Below are 20,957 nucleotides of genomic sequence, written 5' to 3'. Positions count from 1 at the left end.
GACTTTGTATGCTATTTTGGTTGCCCTACCTTTTGCAGCATGAACAGTGGGGGTTCAGCACACCTTGCCTTTGTTCTCGGGTTTACCCATGCAGTTGATTCTGATTGCTATGAATTTGGGCCAAGTTCCTTCCTGTGAACTGTGACTAACACTAAAGGCCTTATTTTACAGCATCAAATATCTTCTAAAAAAAAAAAACCAACAAACTAAAAGAGGAAGTGCAGGCAAAGGGGAAGCTGCCACGCATCTAAGCACAATAGAGGTAGTGGAATATTTTCTGATGAGGACTGAGCTTCTCAAAGCAGATCCCTGCCTCTTGAGGCAGAGTGTGAAGCTTCACTTCTTCCCTACAGGACAACAGGCTCTGAAAATAATTGGTTTACACAAGTTGTGATTATTTCAATTCTTCACCAATTCATTAACGTGATTGTTAGGCTCCTAATGACCAGGCTGGCTGCTTGACTTCCTTCTGTTCTGAGGTAATTTAAAGGCAGTTTCATTTTCTCAGTTGCTCCTCCAGTATCATGTAAAAAACTGCCACTTAGTGTTAAATTAACTAACTGCTACTGAAGTGTCAGATGAGAAGAACAAAATGAATGTCAGGTCTAATTATTAATGCTATGTGTCACTTGCAGTGGATCCTTTTAGCTGCTGAAGACTGAAAGAAAGTGTTGGGGTAGTTCCTAGTTAAAGTTATACAGGGAGCACTAAACTGCCTTTGCTAGAGATTCTTGATGGTCAACAAGGGACCCTTAGATGATATCATGAAATTGGGAATGTCCACTGCTTGCCTGTGATATTTGAATTACAAAGACAGCTAGCAAAATGTTAGTTGTCAGCAGTCAATGGGCATTTGCATCTGAAACCTAAGATGGTGAAAAATGGCTTTTTTTGAGTGGTTCTTCTCTCAGCTGGATGCACTATACCAAACACTGAAATGCAGCTCTCATGACACCATTTGAATTATGCTCTCTGTAAGCAAGAAGTTTTACAACTTTCCTTTCTCTGCATTCACTTACATAAATTAAACCAGCAGTGCAGGCTGCCAGAAAGACAAAGGGCTATGAAGGAATAGCTCTTTCTATATGACATAAACTGCCAGCTACCCATCTCTGTCCAAGAAATTCTTCAAACTCCATTTCTGAGACAAGATATAGATACACAACAATTACAAAACCACTGGGTCTTACCTGGCACCAGGAATTTGATAATGTGTATGGATGAAAACCAGCAACACATATATAAATTCTATGGACACCATCCTCCCACTCCATCTACCCCCAAAATTACTTTGACTTATTCTTCTACTAAAAAAGTGGTGGGGGAGAGGGGCAGTGGGTTGAATGCTGTCTAATGAAAGAAAAATCAGTGTTTTTCCTAGTAAAACCAGAATGACCATGTTGCTCCTGCATGACTATAGCACATGTAACTTGAATTTTGTACTGAGGCTTCATTAAGGATCATTACTTGTAGAAAGTTAATGGGATGAACTTTTTTTTACCACTAGAGGCACCAGCCAAAAAATTAGAAACTCACAGTATTTGTCACCTAGTGGCAGCCACAACACGCTATGGAATTATCAAACCACAATCCAACTTTCAAGAAAGTCTTCATTTAAATGTACATATGAGCTCTCATAGATTTAAGGGCCCAAAAAAGGAATAAGCTGTCTAAACCAAACCACACTTCTCAGTGGCACACATCCACAAAGGGGACATTAGAGTTTCTAGATGGTTGTGGCATTGACTGTCTTCAATGATCAGCCTTTAAAAAAAATCAGTGTTCTGAACGTTGATCTTTTTACATTGCTATCCAACTATCAATTTAAATCTATGCACTGACAATATGATACAATATTTCCATGTATTTTGAAGTTTGACTCTAGGGACAGATGTCTAGGAAAGAGGGAAAAAATACCTAAAATCTGTCTAGTTTTTCTACAGAGGACATCTCCCCAGCAAAAATCCATTTCTATGAAATGTGTTTTTCCCAACAACTTGTCTGGATTTAATGCTTAGTGTTTCCTGCCTTCAAGCAACTTATTACATAGCAAAGAGTATGTTAGTGAAGTTAGCCTTCAGTTACTTGTTTAGGTTTTTGGAGTGGGGGGAAATGGTGGGTTTTTATTTATGATATGAAGCATTTTCCACTGCTTGACAGCGGTGTGGAAATGTTCCAACCAGGGCTGTGCAAGAATTAAGACCCATCATTCTTTCCACAGGCATTCTTTATTTTAGATGTTTAACAGCTTGGATATTCAGCAGCCTAACTAGTCACACAGCCTGTCTGTCCCTCCTCTGCTCTGAAGAATTTTTCATTTGATATAGGCAAATTTCAAAGCTCTTTCAGGAGGAGAAAAGCAAAAACTAGCAAGCCAGGAATGTATTAGGTTGGTCTTTGCACTTCAGCAGATCAGACAGACCTCTCCAAACATCTTCTTCCAGTCAGTGACAATACCAACCACTGTTGTGAGCCAGCTCAGAGAAGGAACAGGAGCACACCTCTTCACAGACATGCTGTACCATAGCTACAGAAAGTACTGGATTGTTAAGAGAGCTGCTGCTTTCTTCCTTTTTTCTGAGGACTCTCACACTGTTTCTTCCAGCCTAAGTCTTTTTTTCTGAGCTTTTTCTCTTATCTAGCAAAATTCAGCACTTACATAAAAATAGATAAATGCATCTTTGCTGTTTCAGGAAAGATCTGATTGAAAAAAAAGGTATGTTCATTAAAAATGTAGGCAAATACAAGTTGGGTAGGAAAAGGCGTATTGTAGCTAGCTGTAGAGGGACAAGGTGCAGAAGGGGAAGAAAAACACATGAGCAGCATCAATTCCCTTTATGTTAATTTCCCTCTGAGCAATAATGTAAAATATTTACAGTGCTATAAAAACAAAGGCAGATCAAATAGGAGGCAGTAAATAATGTGGGAGCAGAGGGAGTGTATTAAGAGAAATTTGCATGTTTATAAGGGAAAGAAAAAGCCATATTCAAATTCAGCTTTGCACTCACACTGGCCAGCAGACACTGAACAGAAATAAGCAGTATTTAGAACCAGAGGGCTTATATATTCTTCTGGGAACAAAAAACTATATCATTACCTTGAACACTACCTCAATAACCAACTACAGTCGTATTTTTTGTAGCTCTAAGCAGAAAATTCTTCAGGAGGAACATAAAGTCAGCTTAAGAGTGAAATCTGGCTGCAGAGGTTATTAATGTCCCATTGCTCTGGGATACCACAAGACTGCAGCAGAGGAGCTGAGACAGGGCTGATGGCTGGGAATTCCTGCAGTGGACACCAGCACAGCCACAGGGTGCTGCTGTGGGAGTGCTCAGTACAGCTGTACCACCCTGGGCAGATGCCAAAGGAGTCATATGGTGAGGAGCACAACAGAGTCAAATGCTTCCACATGGCAGGGAAAAACAAACTGTTCAAAAGAGGAAGGTATTTGTCAGTGCAAACTGGATCTGTTTTTACAGGAGGAATCCCTGACCACTCTCCAAGCCTGCTGTGGAAGTAAACAGTGATTTCATAACATAAAAATGAAGAGGGGCAGGAAAGAATAAACCTAGTGAAACTACAATCCAAACAACATTTGCAAATAAGTACAGGCCATCTTATATCATCTGCTACTGCCTTATATTCCCCACTCCTCCCTCCTGCTATATGAAGCCATGCTGGTAAAGTGTTCAGTCCCCTCTAGACTACAGGAATAAGTTTGTTGAGACAGTATTCTTTGTTCAGCTCATTGGATTCAAAATTCAAAAAACAAATTCCTACAGCCCAGAGTGTCTGTAAAAACTACCTCAGGTTCCCAAAATAAACTTACGTTGCTACTTCAAATGAATATTAACCTCAGGAAGAAATGTCTTTATTGGTCTTACTGGTCTCTCCTTATAGCATTTGGCATGATATTGGTAAGAGCAATGAACTTCAGCAAAAAAAGTAAAGCTGTTCTGTACAAAGACTGGGAAACCTGAGCATTTTGCCTGTAATTAGCTGCCATGTGAATTTATAATCAACCATCTGACTGAGAACTGTTTTGTCATATTTGAACACAAATACTTCAGACTATCCAGAGTTAGAAGTCAAACTGAAAACATTGAATTCCACCTCAATAACTAAAAGTTGAATTCTACACATTAGGCAGCTTTGAAAGGCACTTTATCCCAAAAAATACTTGGTAAAATATATATCTCGTATTGCTAGCCAGAAACTTTAGAGGCCTCCTCACACCCTAATCTTTGCAAGAAAATTTAATTCACATGAGTTCTAGATATCTTAAATGGCTGCAGTCAAGAGTTGCCAAAGAGAGTTTGTTAGAAGCTTCAACTCCCCAAAGAGTTGTGAACTTCCTAGACACAACTTATTTTAAATCTGCCCAAGTTGGCAGCTGTCCTCATCTGTTAATAGAGGAGTCCACGATACAAGAAGACCATTAAGAGAACAGACCCCAGTTGTAACTGCAATGAGAACAGGCAGTAGAAGCAAGCCTAGGAGCTGATCCAAGTTCTGACTCAATGATTTTCATTGCTACTATTTGAGATGGGATTGAGAATGATTAACATGTCATCTCTACAGCATAACCAAGAGATTATTGCTTCTTCCAAACTACGTCTTAGCCTTGAAACTGCATCCACCTTACCAAAAGCAATTTTTTCCTACCTTGAGGGGGGAAGGATTAGCAAGAGTCAAGTAGCACCTTACAGTACAGAAGTTATGGGGAGTAACTGCCAACAGCCTGACACTGCAAGGACCTCAGACTCACCTGGCAGAAGACCCTTTGACCTGTCTCCATCTCACAGGTCTGCCAGTGCTGCCTCTCAAAACCTTGCAGCAGCAGTTGAGTTAATTTTAGCCAGTGTCAGTCCTAACTTAGGAGATCAGCTGGGTTTCTGTGACAGGAGACACATTGCCCATTACTCTGTGCAGACTATTAGCCTCACGAACAAACATGTCACCTGGAAAGTGTCTTAGCTGCCTAGAATGCTGCTGAAATAACTAAAGAAATACTTCATGATCTGGCTGGCAGTGGTAGTGCAGCTTACTGAAGCTTTTAACTTAGGAGACACATCATTTTACTTTGGTGCTAACACAGTAATCGAGAACAATGCTTCAACTGCTTGACTCATTTTATTTTTATCCCCTCGGCTGCATTTGAGTTTTACAGTGGTTTCTTAAAGATCATTCATTCTTGTATTCCTCTAGGAGGTAACAGACAAGATTGAAACAATCATACATATAAAATTACTTATGTTTACAAATTTTTGGCAATCATAGTAACCCGTTTTTTCCTATTGCCATTGCCCCAATCATTGAAAAAGAGAGTGTACAATAATTTACATCTCAAGTATTTCAAAGTGCTTGATAGTGATTTTCCAATACTTATTTACAAGTGGCCTATAGACATATGTACAGGTGTTACAAGTTGTGGCTGGAATATGGCTTTCTATGGAAAGTGCTTTATTTTTGGTCAGTGATGTTACTGACTAACCAACCCGAGGGTTACCGATAAAACTGTAACCACTAACAGCTGAATTGTTTGTGGACAGGTATTTACAGAGTTGTTAAGCCGTAGAAAATAACTATTTACACAAGTGTTCCATAAATACAGAAAGTATCTTCTTTCTTCCAAGAATGGAGGAAGTCCTTCAGCCACAAACCTGGTTACTATCCCCAAAGAGTGTAAGACACAAGTAAACTGAAAGTGATTGCTGATCCAGTGCTCACGCCATATCATCATCTGTGCTGACAACAGATATCTGTAAAGAAGCAAGTACAAGTTAGCTACAGTTACACCCCATAAAAGACATAAAAGCAACACACATCATGGCTAATTCTGCAGGCTAGTAACCACATTCAGCACAGATCACTCCATCCCAGATACAGACATTAGTCACCTACCACAATTTTAACCTTGATTATAGGGTGAAGTTGCCAACTGATTCAGCCCAGTAGTTTGTCTGCAGCCAGCAGCTTTCAAAAGCAGAGACCTCTCCTAATTCAACTCAGGTATCCTTTGGCAGTCTGTCAACTCCACTTATTAACCTGGAGTCTCAGACATAATAGGTTTATAGGTTTACTTACTGCAGGGTAGGTGTGTCCTACTGAACCGCTGTGTCTTCCAATATCAATTGTGAGGTCCTCTTCCGTAGTTTTTAGGTAGACTGGATTATCAAAATTCATGCTTTTCATGTTCTTGTGCTGCCAGTTACGCCACATGAAGTAGCCAGCTGCTGCAGCCATCATCAGCAACACTGCAGGGAGACAAAGGGATTGCAAACACGGAGTAGAGTCAGGTCAAGCTCCTAAGAGTGGCCTGTCTCACACAGGGTTCAAAAAACTAGTAAATGCTGTACTCACCAGCAGGAAGAATAATCCAAGCTGCTGATGTTCTTCCAGCTGCAGTTACTTCAGAGGTTGTACCACTAGTGTTGAATCCTGCATGAGAATTTGACACAGTGGGCTTGTGTCCTGACAGGCTGGCAGATTGTCATATGCAAGCATCTCCCAAACCCAGAAGCTCCTATTTGATTAGCTTCTCAGTAGCACACTGCTAGAACAGCCTGACATGCTTCATCCTGTATTAGTTGGAAGCTTTTTTTTATTGCTTGCCTTCTCTGAGCACTTGTGGGATTCCATGGAACCTACAGGTTCCACACTGTCCTATGTGAACTGAATCTGTTTAACACATGCTCCAGCTGTTACACCACACAAATGATCTGGCCTGTGTTCTCTACTTGCATGCAAAGGAAAAAACATCCAAGTAGGCTAGTTGGTCAGTTTGCATTTAATTTCTCTAATGTTTAGCAGTGTGAGTTATTGGGACCAGTACCTCCAGGAACTAGTCCAACAGTTGGAGATTTTTCTGTTGTGCTGGTATCTTTAGCCTCAGTGTAAGCCACAGTTGTTCCAGTACCTGAAACTAATTATAGATCAAGAACTAATTATAGATCAGTTAATCCTGAAGTTCTGCAATGGCTTTGCTATGAGAGCCATGGTAGTGAAGGTTTAGCAGATGGCAAAAATGATCATGCAGCTTGTTAGCTTTACTGGGAACACTGACATAAACTATTCCACTAGCACACCCTCAGCAGAGAGCTCTTGATGAAAAGTATTTCCAAGAACAAGGCCAGACAGTCAATCAGAAATGAACTACAGGCATTTAAAGTCACAACAGTCATAAGCCATCCCACCCCTCACATAAGGTTTTCTGAATAAGGTTTTATTTCTACAAGTTTACTGGTTAGGTACAGCCTTTGATACCCCTAGCAACCTTTTAGAGCAGCCAAGGGAAGCCAGCAGCCTTGCACTTAGCACTCTGTGACAGTCAGAATGAACAGCACCAATATAGCCAGTGGCACCTTGGAGTTTCTAGTTCCACTCCACTGGACAGAGAGCTTGCTGCACAGTCAGTGCTGACAACAGCAGTACAGCAGCATGTTCATCTGGACCAAAAAGGAGGTACAAACTTCCTTGGACAGCAACATTAGCCAATCAATCACCTTTTGAACACTATTTATATGTACAGCCATGTCAGTTTACACCCCTGTTTTATAAGAGGCTGAGTATGTTTTGTCCTTGTGCTTGCTGTCTGCAGAAAGCCATGGAGGTAACAAGGTCTTGCTGCAAATGATGATGATGCAGAAGCAAAGCATGGACTTTAAACAGCACCTGAAGACTCTTTAGGGCTATATTAATGCATTAGATCCTTCCCTCCACAATTAATTACATCAGATTAATTTCAGTAAAGCTGCTAGCCTAAACCATGATATTTCCTTCCCACTAACAGGTTCAATACTCTCCTACTCCTCCCCCATTCATCCTGGAAAATAGCTCAGTTGTCTTACAGTACCTGTACATCTCAGACCATCCTCCTGCAAGAAGTACCCAGTAGGACATCCACAGGTGTACTTTGGAGAATGTTCATTTATCTGAGGAGCAGGCAGGCACAGGTAGCTACAGCCTCCATTTGCCACATTCTCTTCACACCAGTTCCTACCTGTTGGTACACCAATTAAGGAGTGAACAAGACTGAGCCTTGATGGTCCAGGAGTGCAGCAGAAGCATTTGCTGATTGTTTCAGCAGAATTATTTCTCTTAGCTGGTTATAGATTTATATCTACTCTGCCCAAGAAAGAGCAATTGCAGCTATCCCTCGCAACCCCCATGGGGCTGCCTGTGTTAGAAGCTCCAGTGAAGGGATTTGACACCACCCAGGCAGGGCAGGCTAATTACAAGCACACACTGACCCAGCCATGAGCTGTACTGAAATTACCTGAAGGCTGAACAAGCTCGTGATACACAATGATGTCCTGTGCATCATTGAGGTTGTTCACCAGGGTGACCAGCTCGGTTCCAGTGAATTTGTTGGCACCATAGACTGCCTCATTTTCTCCATCAATCCAGTACACACGGTCCTGGAAGACAAAGCCATTGCATCCCATTATCTCCATGGTGCCACCAGCCCCATCATTCCTGCCACACAGCAGCAAGAAGAAGATCTTTGACAATGACTACAAGAAGTCATTCTTACCTCAAAAATGGTTAGGGCAAGAGGGTGAGGAAGGAACATGTGTGATTTCAGCACAATTCTACGATCCTGGCCATTCAGGTCCACACTAGACAGCATGTGTAGTTTAGAATCCAGCCAGTACAGGCGGCTTTTTACAAGATCTAGGAGGGGGAAAATACCAAACGTATTTAGTGTCCACATGGAGGAAACCTCCAAAGCATGCTGCAAGAATTGAAACACCCACAGGTTTGAGAATGGTGGCAGTGCTGCCCTGGTTTCTTACCATTACAGGACACCAAGGGCTGCTGCAGTGATGCCTATGTGGCCTGTGCCTCAACTATAATATAGAGCAGTTCAAGAAAAGTTTTACTGTTTCAGTATCTGAGAAGTGCTGATGCCTGGTGTAAGGTCTTCAGCAAACAGAAGCTTCCCTTCCTCAGAAGCTGAAAATAGTTCTCTGAACAATGACCTTGGATTTTGTAGCAAAGAAATCACTAAAGCTCCAGAATACCTCTGGCACAGAGACAAGTTCAACATACCTAGAGCAATTCCATTAGGCCATTGGATTTCTGTTGTCACAAGCTGCTGTCTGTCAAATCCATTCATTCCTGCTTTTTCAATTTTTGCTGGCTCACCCCAGTCTGACCAGTACATAAAGCTGTGAAGCAGAATTTATGTTGTATGATGCACTATAGTACTGTGTAGTATCACTCTTTATTATGACCAATAACTAACAAAGGCTACCTAAGTCAGTTATCAGAACATGTAGTTGGTAGGTCTGCTCTTTTAAAAGAAGCTGGACAAATACTCACCCAGAAATAGGATCTACAGCAATAGAAGCTGGCTCTCTCAGCTCAGAGAGAAACAAAACCTTTCTCTTTGTGCCATCTAGGCTAGCCACTGAAATGGTCTTTGCAGTCGAGTCAGACCAGTAGATATTCTTATAAACCCAGTCAACAGCAATTCCTGCAGGGCTGTGTACATTGTCCAGGATTTTGATGTGTGTTCCAACTTTATCACGGGTATCAATAGAGGCACTGGAAAACAAGAATGACTTGCTTTCAGCCACTTCTTCCACAGATACTATTCCTTGGCACACCTCAGCAAGTACTGCACAAGATTTCAGGCAGAAGATGCCTTGTGTGGCACAGAGTGCCTTTTGCACAGAGGTAGCAGCAGTTACTGGGATGTGCATACAGGCATACACATTGATGGCTGTGGGAACTTGCATCAACTGTATTTTGTCTTTAGGAATCACCAGGAATCTACTTTTCATTACCAGATACTAGAGAAATAGCTTGGGTAAAACATGGGATGGTTTAAGGAAGTACACTAGGTTCAGAGGCTAAGCCTATTTACCTGAAGATTGCTTTTTGGCTGAAGTCTGCCCAGTAAAGCTTTTGCTCAGCAATATCAGCATCTAGAGCTATAGAGTTTCTTAGCTGCTCTACAAGCTGAATGTATTCTTTTCTCTCAAGGCCAATCTTCCTGATGTCCCGGCGGTTGGTGAAAATTAGACTTGGTTCTTTCCCTGTGAAAAGAGTTTAAGTGTCATCTGTACTTCCAGATATTCTTATTCACGCTTTTCTTTTACAAAAAGGTTTTAGAATCATCATATTTAGTATTTGCCATTCCACATTTGGTAGCAGATGCTGACAGAGGTCTTGGCTGTACCATACCTCATCCTTTTCTCCCTCCACAACTTGATGGGGAGGATCCTCCTGCTCAGGGAGCAGACACAAGCAGTTTATGTCAGGCAGCTTTAAGTACTGTATCATGGCATCATTCAAAGTGTTAGTAGTGATCAGTAACACCGCAACAACTAGTGTAAAAACCACAGTAGTATAAACATCACTTGCATCACTTGCTGACTCATTTTAAAGTGGGGATATAAAAGTCTTTTGTCAACACTCACCAACTGCCTTGCACACCCCAGTAGCAAGATCCATCTGATAACCACGGCTGCATTCACATTTGTAGCCCCCTTTCAGGTTGATACAGATCTGACTACAGATACCAGGGTTCTGACATTCATCAATATCTGTAAAAACAGAAATTCGGTTTATGCTCACCTCCAATATCACCAGCAGAGTCCACATTAAACTACTACAGATACTTGCCTCCACAGGTTCTCCTGTCCAGAAGCTCAAACCCAGCTGGACAGTCACATTCATAGCCAATAATGAGATCTCTGCAGATATGAGAGCATCCACCATTGTTCACCAGACATTCATTGACATCTGGAAGAGAGAATTGGCCACTTATGAGAAAGCATGCATGTTTAGTCTTGTCTTAGCTTAGTTTAGTCTTAGCCATGGAGCATTTTACCAGGCACAGATCCATTTTCTAACAATGCCTGCCACATCTGATAAACTGTTGTGGCACTTGAAGTCACGTGCAAGAGAACCCCCTCAAATTCATGTTTGCTCAGCTAGCAGCACCTTCTGTGTGTTACAAGCAGGCAGCAATAAAGATTGAGGCTCCTGGAGTGTTTCTAATGCATTCAAGTGCCTTCCTGGCTGCAGAGGAATCATCCTATCAGCCAGTCTGGCTAGGATAAAACTAGCCTGTGAATTAGGTTGGCCTTAGCTGTAAGTTTGCCACCAAGAAGTGCCAGTGGGCATTCCAGCTGACACCTGACAACTCAGGGGCTATATCCAAGTATATTTCGTAGTCAAAACTGTGCAAAGAGTTTATTCACTTACCACACTCCTTGAGGGGCTCATCACTCCAGTCCTTGCAGTCTCTCTGCTGGTTACACACTTTATTAATATCTATGCATTCTCCACTTCTGCACTTGAATTTTCCAGGCCCAGAGCACTGAATAACTGACACAATGAAGATTGTGAGGGTGACTACCAGCTTCAAGAGATACTCTGCAAAGGCTTCATTCTTGCCCAGTTCCACGCTTACCATTGTTACAGTTTGCCTCATCTGTGCCATCCAGACAATCTCTCACACCGTTGCACTGCCTGCTGCCATGGATGCAGTTCCCATCCTCACATCTGAACTGGTCTGGTCTGCAGGTCCGAGAAGCTGAGGACACAGCCATTACAGACTGTTACTCCCGAGGTTTACTGAGGCACAGGAGATAACAGAGGAGCCCAGCAGCACCTCCTGCAGAGGGACCAGGTGAACTTACGGCAGTTGATTTCATCGCTCCCGTCCTTGCAGTCAGGATCCCCATCGCAGCGCCACTTCTGGTGGATGCACTCCCCCGAGCCACACTGCACCTCACTGGCAGTGCACTTCATAGAAGGGGCAGGCTGGCGGCCACACTGCTCCAGAGACTCATCTGAGTGGTCAGAGCAGTCAGCATCATCGTCACACACCCAGTTGAGGGGGATGCAAGTCGAGCTCTTGCACTGGAACTCATGGACTCCACAGGTAGGAGGTGCACACTCCAGCTCATCACTACCATCACTGCAGTCATCTTGACCATTGCAGACAAAGCTCTTGGAAATACATTGCCCACTGCTGCATGTGAAGTCTGCTGGACTGCAGGTCACATTGCCTGGGGTGATGGGAGTAAGAGAGATTGGTACATTATCACAAGAAGGCTGACTTTTTTTGTGAAGGTATTTTGTTTTGCAGCTGTTTGCTGATAGAAGATCAGCATCCTGTATAAGGCAAAAGGGAAGCCTAAATAACAACCTACAGCACACTTAGGTTCCATCCTCCTTTGCCATTGGACATTTTAAGTGATAGGCAACAGATTTGAGCTACTGAGTGAAAATAACCCTCTGAAGTAGCTAGGCTGTCCTGCTCTTCAGACTGCAAGCCTTTCAGAAAACAGGGTCTAACCCTGTGAACAAAAGACAGAAGGCAAGAGAATTGCTAACTCAAGAGTACAGACTAAGATTAGGCTAGCCTGATGCTCAGCATGTACTGCAATTTAAAGTGTTTTGTGCTGGTCCCCAGGACAGCAGTGGCCCTTCTGCCTGGACCAGTGGCAACAACAGACCAAGATCTTGCCTGAGGTGATCCCATGGTTAAGCACACCCATACAATTTATATCAGTACATATTATGTTGCTTTAATAGCAATGTAGCTAACAGCTCAACATGCCTAGGCTCATAGTTTTATCAGCTTCATTAGAAACACTGTCTGTAGATTTACTTGTAGATTAAGGCATTAGTTTGCTGAGTAAGATGGCAACTCCACAGGCACACAGCAGAAGTCTGGAGATCTGTGTAACCTGGCCATCCAGGTTAGGTGGTGCTGATGGAAGGCAGCCCTGTGGCTTTGGTTACAGCAAATACATTTCAGGGCACCTCAGAAAACTCATATGTATGCAAATTATTTTGAATAAGCCAGGAATGCTGCACTCTAATGCTGCAGTGGCAGCTCTACTTTGTACCAGCCTGAACTTGCCACTCAAACACCAGAAATCCAGCTTCACAGAAGTTTCAGGATAGGGCTGTAAAGTAGATCAGCCATGTCCTTACTACACTTTTAGGAGACAATTTGTTAATGTAAGCAGCAATTTCATAAACTCTACAGAGAACAAGTTCTGACATTTGGCTTGCCAGGTGACTAAGCCTACCTACGGCTACTGCCAAAATTAGCAAAGAAGAAAGACACACAATAAAAAGCTTACATTGTTGTAGCTTTCAACTTAGCAGGATAGAGGGACGTTAGAAAAAGTTTGCTTTAAGTGGCTGCAAAACAAGATGAGTGCAGGAGAGATATTGATACTATCAAAAATTTATCTTCCCAGGTGTACTGCCCAGCTAGCTCCTTTCCAGACAAGTCAACTTCAAATAGAGTTATGCAGCCACCATTTCTTCCCTTACCACAATTCTGTTCATCTTCTTCACTGTCACAGTCTTTTTCACCATCACATTTCCAGGACACTGGGATACACTGAGTTGACTGAGGACCACAGCTGATTTCATTTACCCGGCATGTTCTCGTATCTATTGAAAAAAAAAAATTTAAATTCAGTCTAAGAGCTACTGATCTTGGGGTTCAGCATTTGTGCTGAAAATTGAGACTGAAAGGCTTCAGGTCTGGACAAAGTTGCAGTTATTTAAATGCCAATATCTGTATAAATTAATAGAAAAGGCTATACTACTCTGCAGCATTCAGTTACAAAAAGATGTTTCCAGTTCCTAAGAGATTAGTATTTTAAGGGTAACTTTGTAGTGGTAGCTTTGTGATTGCACACCAATTACACTGCAGCAGCTCAAGCTACCACAAATAGTACTAGGGAGCAGTAATGCCAAAGTGCACTAGGACTTGGGGCTGAAGTATTCCCCACTGTGGATCCTATTAGTGCTGGAAAATGACATTTCTTGGATCTATATTGCTTGAGGAGTTATGATACTTCAGATCAGAGTTGCTAATCCCAAGACCTCACAGTCAAGCCTCTGTGCTACTGCTCTGTGCTACTGACTCTTACATAGTCAGATTCTGAGTCCCTACTCTGGGAGTATTGGGACTGCACTTGCCAAGCAGCTGCCTTGGAGAACAGCAACCACTTGGTGGACAAGCCACAGTGACAGTCAGGCCTGCCACGTTCTACTTGCTGCTTCTGAATGTGAGCAAAACCTGGTACTTGTTATCTCCTCCCAGCAGAAGTGCAAGAGTGCCCATTCAGCTCTGCATCTTTTTAAGCAGGAAAAAGTCTCCTCAAGACCCTGACAAGGCCAAACACTTTGGAGGGTGCTCCCCAACAAAAGCCATCCTTGCTCCAGGAGGAGAGCCAGACTGAAAGCAGGCAAGAGGTCAAAATGCTCTGTTGGAGTCCTTCTGGCTGCCCTGGATTGTCTGAGACCCTGGCAGGAGGGTCTGGGACCCTGGCAGAGAGCCCAAAATGACACCATCTTTAACCTCAGTCCATGGGAGAAACTGCCAACCTTGTACAAAGAATTACAAGCCATGAGAGTTTGATATAAATAGTAGTTAGTTTATCACAGGGTGCAAATGTAGAATTTGGGGTTTCTAGAATGGAGTCAGGGAAGGCAAGAAGGAGCAACCAGGGTGTGGCCCTGTCCTTCCTCCTTCTTGCTCTTGTCCTCCATCTTTTGCTCTGGTGGGTCACAGGGGAATGGTTTGGAATGGAAGTGACATGTCTAACATAGGTAGTAGGTATTGGTAATTAATTGTAAATAAAAAATACATCGTGGATGATGGTTGGGTCAGAGAAAAGGTACAAAAGGTCCAAGCCCTCCCAGCCTGGGGGGAATCACTGTGTGCTCCAGCCACAGCAAGGAAAGGCACTGGAAGAACTGAGAGATATGAAATAATAAACAACTTGGAGAAACCTGAGCTGGCAAACCCAAACTTTTTCTTCTGCTTCTAGCATGGGCTTTCAAGGAAAAAGGACTCTTAACCAACACAACCCAGGAAAACCAACCCCAGGTGCTGCTGCTTGGCTGCTCCCCGGGCTCACTTACGGCACAGCTCGGAGCTCTCGTCAGACGCGTCCTCGCAGTCGGGGTCCCCGTCACACTGCCACCTGTTAGGCACACACTGGCCACTGAGGCACACAAAGTCAGACTCGGCACACGTCTTCTTCACTGCGAGGGAGAAAGAGACACCTGTTTAGGGAGTAGAGCTCGGCTTACTTGTTGCTAACAGGGATCAGCTTTGTTGCCTTAGAAAGTTAGTCAGTATCCTTGTTTTGTGGATGTCTGGTGTCGTCCCCCACCAACCTGGTAAACACTGCTGTTGAACACCTCCTACAGAGTTATTCTGTGCACAGATAAACATTTATATTCAACTAATCAGGCACTGAAGGACAACTGTGGCTGAGGAGACCAAGCAGGTTTGTCTATTTTAGCTGCCGCTTTGAACAGACTTGAGTTAACATAAGGCCTACTGACATTAATATTTAGGTTCTGAACTCTGAGTTTATAGTCAAGGCATTTGATTTGTCACTAGAGAAGCATGGTATTATGTAACCCAAGGGTAATAGTTTAGGTTTGCTTGAGGAGACTGGCAGTTCAGCCACACCAGTGATGGATACAGAGTATGCTTTGCCTGGTCTCCAAGTAAATCTAGTCATCTATCTTGGCTTCTATGTCTGCTTAAAGCAAGGGTTGGCAGCCAAAACTAGACTTAATGTTTATAGGAGACACAGCAGAATCACTTTCACATATAAAACAGGGCTTTTAACCATGGAATAGCCAACAGCAGAGTGCTAATAGCAAACATTTTCTATTATGTATTCAAGCAACAACTGAGAACAGGCTTATAGTCTGTTCCTGTCAGTCATCACTCTCACAAGTGAAGAATTTTGGTCACAAGCTTTGTCTCAGTTGCCAATTTCAAGAGAGTTAGATAACACTCAGGAAAATTCAATTGCCTTAGATGGATACAAGGAATCAAAAGTGGTTATTCTATGAAATTAGTCCTTGTATTAGGACTGCCAAAAGTGGTGGACAGGACAAGCATCTCTCCAGCTATCCACTGTTAAACTCCCCATTTCCAACTAGCAAGCACTACTACAGAGGTTTTATTTGGATTACTCACCACAAGCACTCTCATCACTGCCATCTGAACAGTCTTCATCACCATCACATTTCCATATTTGAGGAATACAGCGTCCATTGTCACAGGCAAATTGGGATTCTTCACATTTTGCTCTTGCACCTTCAATTAAAAAATGAACCTAAGCCTTGATACTGTTAAGCAAAATACTTCCTCACTTTCCCCACTGACCAAGAACATACCCAGCCTAATAAAGAGCATAACATCAACATGAAACCAGATCTGAGCTCCAAATCTTGGCAATCACCTTATCCAACCATGAAAGTAGAGCCAAAAGCTTTCCTTCACAGCACAAGTGCAGAGTTTAAGCACCATAACCATCCACCTGCCAAACAGCAGCAAACAGTCTCAGTGTTATTCTTACTGTTTTGTCCTTCAAGACAGGGTCAGGCCTGAAAAAATATGTGCCCACAATTACTTCTGCTGTCTCACACCTAGCATCACGGTCTCAAAACTCTTCAAACTCTAAGCAACTGGGTTTAAATTTGATTAATGTCAACCTGGATTAGCATTTCAATGCTCTGCTGCTAACACATTACAGCAGAATCCCCAAGACATCTGTAAAGGTAGCTTAGATAACTGCTTTGTAGCTGAGCAAGTTTTCATGCTTTATGTTGCTCCTCAAACCGTGGCACCCAGAGACATTCATTGGCATACACCAAAAAGAACTGTGATGCTAAAAGAGTAAAGTAATTTATCACTTCCTTCTGGAATCAAGTCCACTGTCTCAGAACTGGTAAATCTTGATTTGTTGGACCTTAAGTAGGGCATTTTCCAGAGTATCTTCAGCTCTACAACTGCATGACTCTGTCCCTCAAGAGAACGTGCATTTTCTTGGAAGTCCTGTTATATCTGTCCCTAAAAGCAGCAGCCTGCATCTTCAGCAGCTAAGCCAGAGCTGTTCCACTCAATGCACACAGGAAAGTGTGTGAGACTGTGCATCAGTATTGGCTGCTCATGCCTCCAGCACGATGCAAGATTCCTGATCTATCTTGGTTTATTGCATCACTTAGTGAGGGTGCTTTTTCCTGCCATGCCAGAGCTCAAAGGGTATCAAGTTTTACTGGAGTATTATTTGCTATTTTATATCCTCTCTGTATGATGTGCAAGACAGTTTCCAAGCAGAAAGGAGGTACTCAGCCACTTTATATTATATTGGCTAGACATCACGCATGAGGTACTCACAAATGCTGGACAGTACAAGCCAGAACAACATGAGCAATTCTGTGTGCTGAATGTCTCATGTAAATCCATGATTGAAGACGTGAAACGGCATCTTACTGAATTCTGCTAATGTTTTAATAGCCTTACTGGAGGAGTGAAGCAGCAACCCACTTGTTAGAACAAATTTAACAACTTTTTTTCATGGGAACTGCGTTCAAAAAGTACCGAAAATCAGAACATCAGCTCCTGTGTATACTGTTTCCTTTTCTGGCTGGGAATCACACCAGCATGTGCTTTCTAACAGCGTGGTTTTGTAAGCTACTACTACTGCTTGGTCATGAGCTGTCAGTCAATAATCTTGCCTCGTGCTAGACAGCACACCCCAGCCACCAAAGAGTGGGAGTAAATGCCACAGTCAGAATCTTGTTCTAAGCCTGATACCTTGTTGTCCAGCAACCTCTAAAAGAAGGTTAGAGTTGTAAGCCCTGCTCACATATTCCAGGTTTTACTGCTACATAAAATATGTAACAACTGACTCCTGCTGCTTTTGGGACTTTCTCATCCAGGCATTCAGAGTGTGAGCAGTCAACCTTTCCCAAAATAGCACACAGAGATATTAGACTAAGCCTGCCACTAAGGAGATCCTGACATAACTCCACGGTCCTTAGTTGCTCTATTTCAAGCTAGAATAATGAGAAAAGGCTTGCTGAGGCTGCCTAGTACATTGTGACTTACAAATGTAACACCATTTTGACCAAATGCTACAGGGAAGCTACACACAAGGCTAACAGAAACCACAGATGAGCTTGGAGTAACAGCTTTAACTTTATAACCACAATCCTAACAACAAGCCATTCCAAGAAGATGTCATTGCTTCTGCAGCTGATACCAAGCGAAATGTCAGAGCAACTACTTTTAGCCCACAAACAAGTAAAAGAATTGACAAGACCTGATACCCACACAGGTGCACAAAGGTAAAGGTCAGCATCTGCTACTGCTCCTGAAGATGTCTGTCAGACCCTAACAGCCACCTGAAATGAGCTCCAGTTAGGATAGCTAGTTACAGCAAGTAACTCTGACCCCCTGTCTTCCCCCAGGCACCGTTGTACAATGCCAGGTAACCATTTAGTAACATACTACCAGTCTAATCCAGTGCTATTAGAGGCAATGGAGTCATACCTCAGTTGCAGTCACTAGACACCTCATGCTTTTTGTATCACCATCAATTAGCCACTAATTCAAAGCTCCTCTTAACGTGCTCTTCTACAGTAGAAGCACTTTCACACATTTTCTCTTCCTTGGAATACAGCTTAGGGTGAAAAATGCCGAGAACCAGGAACATCAGAGCCTGTGATTGCTAACACAAATTATTTTACTCTTCCCCAGGTAACCACTTCCTAGAAGTTGGCTCGTAAGCAGCAGTGGGCGTGGGGTGAAGGAGCACAGTTACAGTGACTACCCAGGTTAAACCACCTTTCTCCATATCTCTGCTATCACTGTTAGTCTCAGCCCCTCAAGCAAGTTGCCAGATTACTTGTCTGGGCAGCTTCAAACATGTGACACTTGTGTACTGTCATCTGACACCAAGTCCCAGAAAAGCTTCCAACCGTGATTGGGAAACCTTGCGAGAGCTCATATAGGAACGAGCTCAGACTTTTCCCAGCCCCTGGCAATTACAGCTACTAGCAGAAAAGAGGTGATGGGGCCAGTAACTCAAACTGAGGGAACAACAAGATTAACTTGGTTAGCTAGCCTACTAATTACCCTCCACTGCGTATATCTTCTGATGATTCCTGAGTGCAGCAGCAGCCTCAGTGCCAGCCAGCTTGGTCCTTCATTCTACAGCAATTTAACCACGTCTGCTGGGGACCAGGCATGGCAGCACCCTACAGGGCTGGGAGATGAGAGGTGACTACACAGACATTTCCCCTCTCTCTCTTTGTATGAGGACTGGATACAACAATATGCTGGCAGGGCTCTACCCGACATACCTGACTGCTGCTATAGGAAACACCGCCAAGATGAGACACTCAGGCCTCCTTCAGGACAACAGCCAGGAGATTTAAGAGCTATACGACAGTGCAGACCTCAACTGCCCACCTCCTACCTGGGAAAGCAGGCTGGAGCTCAGCTTCTCAAGGAAGAAAGGAGTCAGCCAAATTATTACTACCTCCGCTTACGAGCAAAATATTTTTAAATGAGCATCCAACTGGCTCAGCGTGCAGGACCTCTGCCGATAGGGGCAACAGCTCCTGCGCCGGGAGGCAGCCCTGGAGCCGGCCACGAGCAGCGCCACCGGAGAGCGCCCAGCCCCGGCAGCGCTCAGCCTTGCCACCAGATGGAGATCCCTCACGGAGCTTACTCCGGACCCCGAGCCACAGCCATGCCAACACCGCTGGATAACACAAAGCCCAAGTTGCGCCGCAGTTTGACAGCACCTCACCGCCGCCAGCTTCGCAGGCGCGCCTCTTTCCCCCTCCGCAACAGAGCCCCAATCCTCCCCGACCCCTCGTGTCAGCCCCAGCCCCGCAGACCCTCTCCCTGAGCAGCGATCGGGAAGCCGGGCCCCTCCCGCGGCAGGCGGGTGGCTCCCGGGGCTCGGTGCCCCCTCACGGCTCCAGGGCCCCGGGGGGAAGGCGGCGCCCGGCCCGGCTCGGGGGGCGGCGGGGCCGCGGCGGCAGCGCCCCCCTGCCCACCCGGGAGCCCGGGCCCGCCCCGCTCTCCCGGGCGGCGGGCAGCGCGAAAGAGCGGGAGAGAATAACGACAGCGAGGCAAAAAGAAAGGGCGGTGGGAGAGAACGAAATCGCCGCGGGGATCGGAGAGCCCCTTCCCCGGCGGGAGCCGCTGCCCCGGCCGTGCGCGCCACCGGCCCGCTCCCCCGGCCCCGCACTCACCGTCGGCGGCGGCGCGCAGGCAGCCCAGGGCCAGCAGCGGCAGCAGCAGCGCCCAGCACCGCGGGACCGCCCGCGGGACCGCCCGCCGCCCCGCCGAGCCGCGCCCGCCGGCCGGGGCGCCCGGGGCTCCGCGCTGCCGGTCCAGCCGCATCGCCGCGCCGGGGACGGGGTGCGCGGGCAGGCGAGCGCTGCGGGCGGAGAGCCGAGGAGCAGAGGCGGCAGCCGGAGACATGCACGGGGGGGAGGCCGTGCCCGCGGCGCTCTTATAGCAGCCGCCCGGCCGCCCTGCGCGCCCGCTGTGACTCACGGCGCCGCGCCGGGCCCCGGTTGGCTCAGCAGCGCCGCCCGCCCCCGCTGCCTCCTGCGCGGCACCTGCGGCCGGCGCGGCGCTCCCGCACAGCGCTCACAGCGCTCACGGCGCCCGGCGCTCTCCGCACAGCGCCCGGCGCGGCTCGGCGGGGCACGGGCGGCGCGGTGAGTGGCGCTGCGGCGGCGCGGTGCTGCGGGCAGAGCCCCCCGTGCCTCCCCGCCAGCCCCGCCCGGCCCTACTTGCGCAGGGCGGGGACGGGCACGGTGCGATCCCGCTGCCGGACCCGGCAGTCCCGCCGGGAGAGGGTCGGGAAGCGGCGGCTTTGTTCGCCCCGCGTGTCCCCAGCGCCGCTGCCGCCGCCGCGGGGAGGGGGGGACGCGGCTCCCCCGGTCCGGGCGTGCCGAAAGCCGCGCTGCCTTCCAAGCAGCGTCTCTTCCACGCGGTGCCCACCGCCCCATGCGCACATGCTGGCGTGTCCGGGCGGTTTTCTCCTCCCTCTGTAGCGGGACTTGATTTAAAAAGAAGCAGGCGCGGTTGTAGAGGAAGGAGAGCACTTCTTCTGCGTAATCCGAGCGAG

The 20,957-nt window shown here is 45.5% G+C and overlaps 1 protein-coding gene across 2 annotated transcripts; it reads right to left on the bottom strand.

The window, feature by feature from the left end:
- Positions 1–2,209: 2,209 nt before the first annotated feature.
- Positions 2,210–20,598, bottom strand: VLDLR (very low density lipoprotein receptor). 2 transcript variants are annotated; one of them, XM_063422030.1, is made up of 19 exons: positions 20,071–20,598; positions 15,995–16,114; positions 14,917–15,039; positions 13,312–13,434; positions 11,658–12,029; positions 11,429–11,551; positions 11,221–11,343; positions 10,636–10,755; positions 10,431–10,556; positions 9,875–10,046; positions 9,328–9,552; positions 9,055–9,173; positions 8,537–8,676; positions 8,279–8,420; positions 7,856–8,002; positions 6,836–6,925; positions 6,364–6,441; positions 6,088–6,257; positions 2,210–5,762 (listed from the first exon to the last, which is right to left on the bottom strand). In XM_063422030.1, the coding sequence occupies exons 1-19, from the start codon at positions 20,300–20,302 to the stop codon at positions 5,727–5,729; spliced, it is 2,781 nt and encodes a 926-aa protein (XP_063278100.1). In that variant the 5' UTR covers positions 20,303–20,598; the 3' UTR covers positions 2,210–5,726. The 2 variants fall into 2 exon arrangements, with proteins under 2 accessions (XP_063278100.1, XP_063278101.1); XM_063422031.1 differs by lacking the exon at positions 6,836–6,925.
- Between the last annotated feature and the right edge of the window lie 359 nt (positions 20,599–20,957).

This window comes from Prinia subflava, chromosome Z (assembly GCF_021018805.1).
Source record: "Prinia subflava isolate CZ2003 ecotype Zambia chromosome Z, Cam_Psub_1.2, whole genome shotgun sequence".
Classification (NCBI taxonomy): Eukaryota; Metazoa; Chordata; class Aves; order Passeriformes; family Cisticolidae; genus Prinia; species Prinia subflava.
Note: the sequence above shows the minus strand (reverse complement) of the source record. Positions and strands in the feature narration are given on the sequence as shown.